This window comes from Oncorhynchus clarkii, chromosome 4 (genome assembly GCF_045791955.1).
Source record: "Oncorhynchus clarkii lewisi isolate Uvic-CL-2024 chromosome 4, UVic_Ocla_1.0, whole genome shotgun sequence".
NCBI lineage: Eukaryota > Metazoa > Chordata > Actinopteri > Salmoniformes > Salmonidae > Oncorhynchus > Oncorhynchus clarkii.
This window is the reverse complement of record NC_092150.1, coordinates 92,353,832-92,366,294: the sequence shown is the minus strand read 5'-3', so window position 1 is coordinate 92,366,294 and position 12,463 is coordinate 92,353,832. Positions and strand designations below refer to the sequence as shown.

Below are 12,463 nucleotides of genomic sequence, written 5' to 3'. Positions count from 1 at the left end.
CCATGAGAAAAGGTCAACCAGTGAAGAACAAACACCATTATAAATACAACCCATATTTATGTTGATTTATTTTCCCTTTTGTACTTTAACTATTTGCACATCGTTACAACACTGTACATAGACATAATATGACATTTGTAATGTCTCTATTCCATAGGAACTTCTGTGAGTGTAATGTTTACTGTTCATTTTTATTGTTTATTTCACTTTTGTTTATTCTCTATTTCACTTGCTTAGGTAATGTTAACATATGTTTCCCATGCCAATAAATACCCTTAAATTGACATTGAGAGAGAGAGAGAGAGGGGGTGTGTGTGTGTGGTGTGTGTGTGTGTGTGGTGTGTGTGTGTGTGTGGTGGTGTGTGTGGTGTTTGTGTGTGTGTGTGTGTGGTGGTGTGTGTGTGGTGTGGTGTGTGTGTGGTGTGGTGTGTGTCTTACCCGCTGTCAGTGAAGAGGAACTCCAGGTGAGTCATGTAGATGTCCCAGAGGGGAATGCTGTAGCGCTGGGCTAGAGACAGACTGATCCTCCACACGCTGTCATCCAGGGTCCTGCAACACACACATCAGACATCCATTTCAGGAAAAACAGGTCATTTTGGTAAAAATCACTTCTACTGCTCGTCGGCCCCCCCTCCCTCCCTCCCTCCCTACTCACTCAGTCAGACCCAGAATGGTCTGTTTCTTGTAGTGTGTGTCGGAACTGAATCGTCTAACGTCGACCCCACGTCCCAGCCCCTGCAACACCTGGGCCTGCGTCAGGTCTGTCAGACGCTCGTTATACACCTGGAGCTGGCCAATCAGCTCCTCCACGTCCGCTGGCCAATCAGAATGGGCCGTCACGTGCTGGGTGACCAATCGGATCAGCTCCTTGGGGTCGGCCTGAGTAGGAAACAGATCAAATGCATCCTTCCTCAGTCACACAGCCTCTCCAGTAATTTTGCACGCCCAATTTTTCAGTTTTTGATTTGTTAAAAAAGTTTGAAATATCCAATAAATGTCGTTCCACTTCATGATTGTGTCCCACTTGTTGTTGATTCTTCACAAAAAAATACAGTTTTATATCTTTATGTTTGAAGCCTGAAATGTGGCAAAAGGTCGCAAAGTTCAAGGGGTCCTAATACTTTCGCAAGGCACTGTAAATTCGTTAAAAAGAAATTGTAAATATGACACCTTCATATTAGTGAATTCGGCTATTTCAGCCACATCTGTTGCTGACAGGTCTATAAAATCTAGCACACGGCCATGCAATCTCCACAGGGACACATTGGCAGAAAAATGTCTTTAATATTGCAGATGGATCTTCCATCAATGTAATTGTCTGCATTATTTCCAATCCCCTCCATATACGTTTTAAATATGGAGAAATACAAACACACATATATATACACATATACATATATACACACACACACATATATAAACAAATATTTATGTATATTATATATGAAATAACACACATGGAATCATGTAGTAATCAGAGAAGTGTTCAACAAATCAAAATATATTTTAGATTCTTCAAAGTAGCCACCCGTTGCCTTGACAGCTTTGCACACTCTTGGCATTCTCTCAACCAGCTTCATAAGGTAGTCACCTGGAATGCATTTCAATTAACAGGTGTGCCTTGTTCAAAGTTAATTTGTGGAATTTCTTTCCTTCTTAAACTTTTTTGGGATAGGGGGCAGCATTTTCACATTTGGATGAATAGCGTGCCCAGAGTGAACTGCCTCCAACTCTGTCCCAGATGCTAATAAGCATGTTATTATTAGCATCTGGTTAGAAAACACACTGAAGTTTCTAAAACTGTTTGAATGATGTCTGTGAGTATAACAGAACTCATATGGCAGGCGAAAACCTGAGAAAAAATCCAACCAGGAAGTGGGAAATTTGAGGTTTGTAGTTTTTCAAAACTTGGCCTCCCGAAAGTTGCACTTCCTACGGCTTCCACTAGATGTCAACCGTCTTTAGAAACTTGTTTTAGGCTTCTGCTATAAAGGAGGGGGGAATGGGAGCTGACTGAGTCATGGGTCTGGCAGTGTGACTCAGGCTCGTGACGCGTGGGTCCCGACAGAGTTTGCTCTCGTTCCAGTGCTTTTCTTCAGACAATAAAATTCTCCGGTTGGAACATTATTGATGATTTATGTTAAAAACATCCTAAAGATTGATTCCATGCGTCGTTTGACGTGTTTCTACGACCTGTAACGGAACTTTGAGATTTTGTCTGGACGAAGTACTCGCGCCTCTTGAAGATGGACTGTGCAAAGCTGTCATCAAGGCAAAGGGTGACAACTTTGAAGAATCTCAAATATATTTTGATTCGACATGGTTCCATATGTGTTATTTCATAGTTTTGATGTATAAACTATTATTCTACAATGAAGAAAATAGTGAAAAGAAAAACTGGAATGTGTCCTAACTTTTGACTGGTACCATACATCACGTCTAACTAAATACAACAACACTTTTATTTTCACCATAGCAACCTACTCTCTCTACCCTCTCCTCATCTTCTATTTCTCTCTCCCTCCTCCCCCATTGTTGTGTAAAACTGTCACAACATAAAGATGTGTGAGAGCCAAACAGAGCGCGACGTCAAGAAAAATGAAGTGTCAGAAATACCAAATGTTTCATCTAATTCTGAAAGATTTTAAATATAAACCCTACATGATCAAAAGTATGTGGACCACAGGATCACAACCCACTACAGGGAACAGGATCACAACCCACTACTGGGAGGGAACAGGACCACAACCCACTACAGGGAAAAGGACCACAACCCACTACTGGGAACAGGATCACAACCCACTACTGGGAACAGGATTACAACCCACTACTGGGAACAGGACCACAACCCACTACTGGGAGGGAACAGGATCACAACCCACTACAGGGAACAGGATCACAACCCACTACTGGGAGGGAACAGGACCACAACCCACTACTGGGAACAGGACCACAACCCACTACTGGGAGGGAACAGGACCACAACCCACTACTGGGAACAGGATCACAACCCACTACTGGGAGGGAACAGGACCACAACCCACTACTGGGAGGGAACAGGACCACAACCCACTACTGGGAGGGAACAGGATCACAACCCACTACTGGGAGGGAACAGGACCACAACCCACTACTGGGAGGGAACAGGACCACAACCCACTACTGGGAGGGAACAGGACCACAACCCACAACTGGGAGGGAACAGGACCACAACCCACTACTGGGAGGGAACAGGACCACAACCCACTACTGGGAGGGAACAGGACCACAACCCACTACTGGGAGGGAACAGGACCACAACCCACTACTGGGAGGGAACAGGACCACAACCCACTACTGGGAGGGAACAGGACCACAACCCACTACTGGGAACAGGATCACAACCCACTACTGGGAGAGAACAGGACCACAACCCACTACTGGGAGGGAACAGGACCACAACCCACTACTAGGAACAGGATCACAACCCACTACTGGGAGGGAACAGGACCACAACCCACTACTGGGAACAGGACCACAACCCACTACTGGGAGGGAACAGGACCACAACCCACTACTGGGAGGGAACAGGACCACAACCCACTACTGGGAGGGAACAGGATCACAACCCACTACTGGGAACAGGATCACAACCCACTACTGGGAGGGAACAGGACCACAACCCACTACTGGGAGGGAACAGGATCACAACCCACTACTGGGAGGGAACAGGACCACAACCCACTACTGGGAGGGAACAGGACCACAACCCACTACTGGGAACAGGACCACAACCCACTACTGGGAGGGAACAGGCCCACAACCCACTACTGGGAGGGAACAGGACCACAACCCACTACTGGGAACAGGACCACAACCCACTACTGGGAGGGAACAGGACCACAACCCACTACAGGGAACAGAACCACAACCCACTACTGGGAACAGGATCACAACCCACTACTGGGAACAGGATCACAACCCACTACAGGGAACAGGACCACAACCCACTACTGGGAGGGAACAGGACCACAACCCACTACAGGGAGGGAACAGGACCACAACCCACTACAGGGAGGGAACAGGACCACAACCCACTACTGGGAGGGAACAGGATCACAACCCACCACTGGGAGGGAACAGGATCCCAACCCACTACTGGGAGGGAACAGGACCACAACCCACTACTGGGAGGGAACAGGATCACAACCCACTACTGGGAGGGAACAGGACCACAACCCACTACTGGGAGGGAACAGGACCACAACCCACTACAGGGAACAGGACCACAACTCACTACTGGGAACAGGATCACAACCCACTACTGGGAGGGAACAGGACCACAACCCACTACTGGGAGGGAACAGGACCACAACCCACTACTGGGAGGGAACAGGACCACAACCCACTACTGGGAACAGGACCACAACCCACTACTGGGAGGGAACAGGCCCACAACCCACTACTGGGAGGGAACAGGACCACAACCCACTACTGGGAGGGAACAGGACCACAACCCACTACTGGGAGGGAGCAGGACCACAACCCACTACTGGGAGGGAACAGGACCACAACCCACTACTGGGAGGGAACAGGACCACAACCCACTACTGGGAGGGAACAGGACCACAACCCACTACTGGGAACAGGACCACAACCCACTACTGGGAGGGAACAGGCCCACAACACACTACCGGGAGGGAACAGGACCACAACCCCCTACTGGGAGGGAACAGGACCACAACCCACTACTGGGAGGGAACAGGACCACAACCCACTACTGGGAGGGAACAGGATCACAACCCACTACAGGGAACAGGACCACAACCCACTACTGAGAGGGAACAGGACCACAACCCACTACAGGGAGGGAACAGGACCACAACCCACTACTGGGAGGGAACAGGATCACAACCCACTACTGGGAGGGAACATGATCACAACCCACTACTGGGAGGGAACAGGACCACAACCCACTACTGGGAGGGAACAGGACCACAACCCACTACTGGGAGGGAACAGGACCACAACCCACTACTGGGAGGGAACAGGACCACAACCCACTACAGGGAGGGAACAGGATCACAACCCACTACTGGGAGGGAACAGGACCACAACCCACTACTGGGAACAGGACCACAACCCACTACTGGGAGAGAACAGGACCACAACCCACTACTGGGAGGGAACAGGACCACAACCCACTACTGGGAGGGAACAGGATCACAACCCACTACAGGGAGGGAACAGGACCACAACCCACTACTGGGAACAGGACCACAACCCACTACTGGGAGGGAACAGGACCACAACCCACTACTGGGAGGGAACAGGACCACAACCCACTACTGGGAACAGGACCACAACCCACTACTGGGAGGGAACAGGACCACAACCCACTACTGGGAGGGAACAGGACCACAACCCACTACTGGGAACAGGACCACAATCCACTACTGGGAGGGAAGAGGACCACAACCCACTACTGGGAGGGAGCAGGACCACAACCCACTACTGGGAGGGAACAGGATCACAACCCACTACAGGGAACAGGACCACAACCCACTACTTGGAACAGGACCACAACCCACTACTGGGAGGGAACAGGATCACAACCCACTACAGGGAACAGGATCACAACCCCATACAGGGAACTGGACCACAACCCACTAAATACTTTTTTCTTTACATAGTTGAATGTGCTGACAACAAAATCACACAAAAAATATCAATGGAAATCAAATTTATCAACCCATGGAGGTCTTGATTTTTTATTTTATTTATTTATCCGTTATTTTACCAGGTAAGTTGACTGAGAACACGTTCTCATTTGCAGCAACAACCTGGGGAATAGTTACAGGGGAGAGGAGGGGGATGAATGAGCCAATTGTAAACTGGGGATTATTAGGTGACCGTGATGGTTTGAGGGTCAGATTGGGAATGTAGCCAGGACACCGGAGTTAACACCCCTACTCTTACGATAAGTGCCATGGGATCTTTAATGACCTCAGAGAGTCAGGACACCCGTTTAACGTCCCATCCGAGAGACGGCACCCTACACAGGGCAGTGTCCCCAATCACTGCCCTGGGGCATTGGGATATTTTTTAGACCAGTGGAAAGAGTGCCTCCTACTGGCCCTCCAACACCACTTCCAGCAGCATCTGGTCTCCCATCCAAGGACTGACCAGGACCAACCCTGCTTAGCTTCAGAAGCAAGCCAGTGGTACGCAGGGTGGTATCACACTCAAAATTAAAGTGGAAAACCACACTACAGGCTGATCCAACTTTGATGTAATGTCCTTAAAACAAGTCCAAATGAGGCTCAGTAGTGTGTGTGGCCTCCACGTGCCTGTATGACCTCCCTACAACGCCTGGGCATGCTCCTGATGAGGTGGCGGATGGTCTCCTGAGGGATCTCCTCCCAGACCTGGACTAAAGCATCCGCCAACTCCTGGACAGTCTGTGGTGCAACGTGGCTTTGGTGGATGGAGCAAGACATGATGTCCCAGATGTGCTCAATTGGATTCAGGTCTGGGGAACGGGTGGGCCAGTCCATAGCATCAATGCCTTAGTTTGCAGGAACTGCTGACACCCACTGAGGTCTAGCATTGACTTGCATTAGGAGGAACCCAGGGCCAACCGCACCAGCATATGATCTCACAAGGGGTCTGAGGATCTCATCTCGGTACCTAATGGCAGTCAGGCTACCTCTGGCGAGCACATAGAGGGCTGTGCAGCCCCCCAAAGAAATGCCACCCCACACCATGACTGACCCACCGCCAAACCGGTCATGCTGGAGGATGTTGCAGGCAGCAGAACGTTCTCCACGGCGTCTCCAAACTCTGTCACGTCTGTCACGTGCTCAGCGTGAACCTGCTTTCATCTGTGAAGAGCACAGGGCGCCAGTGGCGAATTTGCCAATCTTGGTGTTCTCTGGCAAATGCCAAACGTCCTGCACGGTGTTGGGCTGTAAGCACAACCCCCACCTGTAGACATCAGGCCCTCATACCACCCTCATGGAGTCTGTTTCTGACCGTTTGAGCAGACACATGCACATTTGTGGCCTGCTGGAGGTCATTTTGCAGGGCTCTGGCAGTGCTCCTCCTGCTCCTCCTTGCACAAAGGCAGAGGTAGCGGTCCTGCTGCTGGGTTGTTGCCCTCCTACGGCCTCCTCCACGTCTCCTGATGTAGTGGCCTGTCTCCTGGTAGCGCCTCCATGCTCTGGACACTACGCTGACAGACACAGCAAACCTTCTTGCCACATCTCGCATTGATGTGCCATCCTGGATGAGCTGCACTACCTGAGCCACTTGTGTGGGTTGTAGACTCCGTCTCATGCTACCACTAGAGTGAAAGCACCGCCAGCATTCAAAAGTGACCAAAACATCAGCCAGGAAGCATAGGAACTGAGAAGTGGTCTGTGGTTACCACCTGCAGAACCACTCCTTTATTCGGGGTGTCTTGCTAAATGCCTATAATTTCCACCTGTTGTCTATTCCATTTTCACAACAGCATGTGAAATTTATTGTCAATTAGTGTTGCTTCCTAAGTGGACAGTTTGATTTCACAGAAGTGTGATTGACTTGGAGTTACATTGTGTTGTTTAAGTGTTCCCTTTATTTTTTTGAGCAGTATATATATATATAATATGACATTTGTAATGTCTTTATTGTTTTGAAACCTCTCTATGTGTAATGTTCACTATTAATTTGTATTGTTTATTTCACTTTTATATAGTATCTACCTCACTTGCTTTGGCAATGTTAACACATGTTTCCCATGCCAATAAAGCCCTTGAATTGAATTGAATTGAGAGAGAGAGACTAGAGAGAGAGAGACAGAGAGAGACTAGAGAGAGAGACAGTGAGAGAGAGAGAGAGAGAGAGAGAGAGACAGTGAGAGAGAGAGAGAGAGAGAAAGAGAGAGAGAGAGAGAAAGAGAGAGAGAGAGAAAGAGAGAGAAAGAGAAAGAGAGAGAGAGAGAGAGAGAGAGAGAGAGAGAGAGAGACAGAGAGAGACAGAGAAAGTGCAGCGTGCCAGTGTGTGAGTGCCAGTGTGTGAGTGCCAGCGTGTCTGTGTGCACGCCAGTGTGTGCCACAGTAAAGACAATCATGTCTCATCAAGAAGGAGCAGCTTAAGAACAGAACAAAGAACTGGCAAGCCCTACCACAACAGAATACCACTGATAAACAACCCCTACCATCACAGAATACCACTGATAACAACCCCTACCACCACAGAATACCACTGATAACAACCCCTACCACCACAGAATACCACTGATCAACAACAACCCCTACCACCACAGAATAACACTGATAAACAACCCCTACCACCACAGAATACCACTGATAAACAACAACCCCCAACACCACAGAATACCACTGATAAACAACAACCCCCACCACCACAGAACACCACTGATAAACAACCCCTACCACCACAGAATACCACTGATAAACAACCCCTACCACCACAGAATACCAGTGATAAACAACCCCTACCACCACAGAATACCACTGATAAACAACCCCTACCACCACAGAATACCAGTGATAAACAACCCCTACCACCAAAGAATACCACTGATAAACAACAACCCCCACCACCACAGAACACCACTGATAAACAACCCCTACCACCACAGAATACCAGTGATAAACAACCCCTACCACCACAGAATACCACTGATAAACAACCCCTACCACCACAGAATACCAGTGATAAACAACCCCTACCACCAAAGAATACCACTGATAAACAACCCCTACTACCACAGAATAACACTGATAAATTCAGTCAAAATGGAGGAGTTGAGAAGAGGACGGAAAGTGGATGATAAGAAGAATCCAACATTTATTTTTGATACTGTCGCAAAGCTAACTAAAAAGCAGTATTCCCCAAGAGAGGGCGGCTTTCACATCAGCAGTGATGAATTCATAAACTTCTTTGAGGAAAAGATCATGATCATTAGAAAGCTAATTATGGACTCTCTCTTTAAATCTGCGTATTCCTCCAAAGCTCAGTTGTCCTGAGTCTGCACAACTCTGCTAGGACCTAGGATCAAGAGAGACGCTCAAGTGTTTTAGTACTATATCTCTTGACACAATGATGAAAATAATCATGGCCTCTAAACCTTCAAGCTGCATACTGGACCCTATTCCAACTAAACTACTGAAAGAGCTACTTCCTGTGCTTGGCCCTCCTATGTTGAACATAATAAACGGCTCTCTATCCACCGGATGTGTACCAAACTCACTAAAAGTGGCAGTAATAAAGCCTCTCTTGAAAAAGCCAAACCTTGACCCAGAAAATATAAAAAACTATTGGCCTATATCGAATCTTCCATTCCTCTCAAAAATGTTAGAAAAGGCTGTTGCACAGCAACTCACTGCCTTCCTGAAGACAAACAATGTATATGAAATGCTTCAGTCTGGTTTTAGACCCCATCATAGCACTGAGACGGCACTTGTGAAGGTGGTAAATTACCCTTTAATGGCATCAGACCGAGGCTCTGCATCTGTCCTCGTGCTCCTAGACCTTAGTGCTGCTTTTGATACCATTGATCACCACATTCTTTTGGAGAGATTGGTCTACACGGACAAGTTCTGGCCTGGTTTAGATCTTATCTGTTGGAAAGATATCAGTTTGTCTCTGTGAATGGTTTGTCCTCTGACAAATCAACTGTAGATTTCGGTGTTCCTCAAGGTTCCGTTTTAGGACCACTATTGTTTTCACTATATATTTTACCTCTTGGTGATGTCATTTGGAAACATAATGTTAACTTTCACTGCTATGCGGACGACACACAGCTGTACATTTCAATGAAACATGGTGAAGCCCCAAAATTGCCCTCCCTGGAAGCCTGTGTTTCAGACATAAGGAGGTTGATGGCTGCAAATATTCTACTTTTAAACTCGGATAAAACAGAGATGCTTGTTTTTGGTCCCAAGAAACAAAGAGATCTTCTGTTGAATCTGACAATTAATCTTAATGGCTGTACAGTTGTCTCAAATAAAACTGTGAAGGACCTCGGCGTTACTCTGGACCCTGATCTCTCTTTTGACGAACATAGACTTTTTCAAGGACAGCTTTTTTCCATCTATGTAACATTGCAAAAATCTGACATTTTTGTCCAAGAATTATGCATATAAATGCTTTTGTAACTTCTAGGTTAGACTACTGCATTGCTCTACTTTCCGGCTACCCGGATAAAGCACTAAATAAACTTCAGTTAGTGCTAAATACGGCTGTTAGAATCCTGACTAGAACCAAAAGATTTGATCATATTACTCCAGTGCTAGCCTCTCTACACTGGCTTCCTGTTAAGGCAAGGGCTGATTTAAAGGTTTTACTGCTAACCTACAAAGCATTACATGGGCTTGCTCCTACATATCTCTCTGATTTGGTCCTGCCGTACATACCTACACGTAAGCTACGGTCACAAGACGCATGACTCCTTATTGTCCCTAGAATTTCTAAGCAAACAGCTGGAGGCAGGGCTTTCTCCTATAGAGCTCCATTTTTATGGAATGGTCTGCCTACCCATGTGAGAGACGCAAACTCGGTCTCAACCTTTAAGTCTTTATTTAAGACTCATCTCTTCAGTGGGTCATATGATTGAGTGTAGTCTGGCCCAGGAGTGGGAAGGTGAACGGAAAGGCTCTGGAGCAACGAACCGCCCTTGCTGTCTCTGCCTGGCCGGTTCCCCTCTTTCCACTGGGATTCTCTGCCTCTAACCCTATTACAGGGGCTGAGTCACTGGCTTACTGGGGCCCTTCCATGCCGCCCCTAGGAGGGGTGCATCACTTGAGTGGGTTAAGTCACTTATGTGATCTTCCTGTCCGGGTTGGCGGCGGCCATACGACACAATCAACAACGTAGAACCCCGTAGGTCCGTTTCATACGACACTATCAACAACGTAGAACCCCGTAGGTCCGTTTCATACGACACTATCAACAATGTAGAACCCCGTAGGTCCGTTTCATACGACACTATCAACAACGTAGAACCCCGTAGGTCCGTTTCATACGACACTATCAACAACGTAGAACCCCGTAGGTCCGTTTCATACGACACTCTCAACAACGTAGAACCCCGTAGGTCCGTTTCATACGACACTATCAACAACGTAGAACCCCGTAGGTTCTATTGAACGTTTTGGGAAGCTTAGCTCATTAGACACCACACCTATGGCTATAGTAGTAGACTGAACTACACACAGCTCAAACACACCTGACACACCTCAAACACACCTGACACACCTCAAACACACTCCAAAAACAGCTCAAACACACCTGACACACCTCAAACACACCCCAAACACACCCCAAACACAGCTCAAACACAGCTCAAACACACCTGACACACCTCAAACACACCTCAAACACAGCTCAAACACAGCTCAAACACAGCTCAAACACACCTCAAACACACCTCAAACACACCTCAAACACACCTCAAACACACCTCAAACACACCTCAAACACACCCCAAACACACCGTGTACTCACCCTGTAGAGAGTGTGTGTGTTGGCCTTGAGGCATGGGACCAGGTGGTTGTAGATCTGTAGACTATAGTAGTAGGCTGCACTACACACACCTCAAACACACCGTGTACTCACCCTGTAGAGAGTGTGTGTGTTGGCCTTGAGGCATGGGACCAGGTGGTTGTAGATCTGTAGACTATAGTAGTAGGCTGCACTACACACACCTCAAACACACCGTGTACTCACCCTGTAGAGAGTGTGTGTGTTGGCCTTGAGGCATGGGACCAGGTGGTTGTAGATCTGTAGACTATAGTAGTAGGCTGCACTACACACACCTCAAACACACAGTGTACTCACCCTGTAGAGAGTGTGTGTGTTGGCCTTGAGGCATGGGATCAGGTGGTTGTAGATCTGTAGACTATAGTAGTAGGCTGCTAGCTGCAGGGACAGGGCCGAGTGGGACTGCGTCTCAAAACACCTGTTAGCATCCAGGACCTGGGGGGGGGGGTACCGGGGGGAGTATACAGGTGAAAAGAGGTCAGCATACGGATGAATGTAACTGACCAATCAGAGAGCAGAGCGTGTGTGTTACCTGCGGCAGGGCCAGGAGATAGGCCAGAGACAGGGTCATGTCTCTGGGAAAGGCATCACTGGCCAGCTGCAGCAGTACTGAGAGAGAGAGAGAGAGAGACAGGAAACGTTAACATATGTTTCCCATGCCAATAAAGCCCCTTGAATTGACCTGAGAAAGATTGGGGGTACTTCACTTGCTTTAGAAATGTTAACATTTCATGTTTCCCATGCCAATAAAGACCTTACAACTGACATTAAATTGAGAGAGAGTGTGGAGGAGATGGGGATCGGTGGGAAGGAGAGAGGGAGAGAGAGAGGGAGCGAGAGGAGGGACTAAAGCTGAACTCTACCATCAAGAGAGAGAGAGGGAGCGAGAGGAGGGACTAAAGCTGAACTCTACCATCAAGAGGGAGAGGGGAGG

General features: G+C 47.8%; 1 protein-coding gene across 1 annotated transcript in view; it reads right to left on the bottom strand.

The window, feature by feature from the left end:
• LOC139407442 (NBAS subunit of NRZ tethering complex-like) overlaps positions 1-12,463 on the bottom strand; it is a 289,155-nt gene that overhangs the window by 101,280 nt on the left and 175,412 nt on the right. Inside the window, exons 39-42 of the mRNA XM_071151235.1 lie at positions 12,062-12,138; positions 11,827-11,964; positions 656-879; positions 439-549 (exon numbers count right to left, since the gene is read on the bottom strand). Of these exons, the coding sequence (XP_071007336.1) occupies positions 439-549; positions 656-879; positions 11,827-11,964; positions 12,062-12,138 (550 nt within the window). The remainder of the gene's footprint in view (positions 1-438; positions 550-655; positions 880-11,826; positions 11,965-12,061; positions 12,139-12,463) is intronic.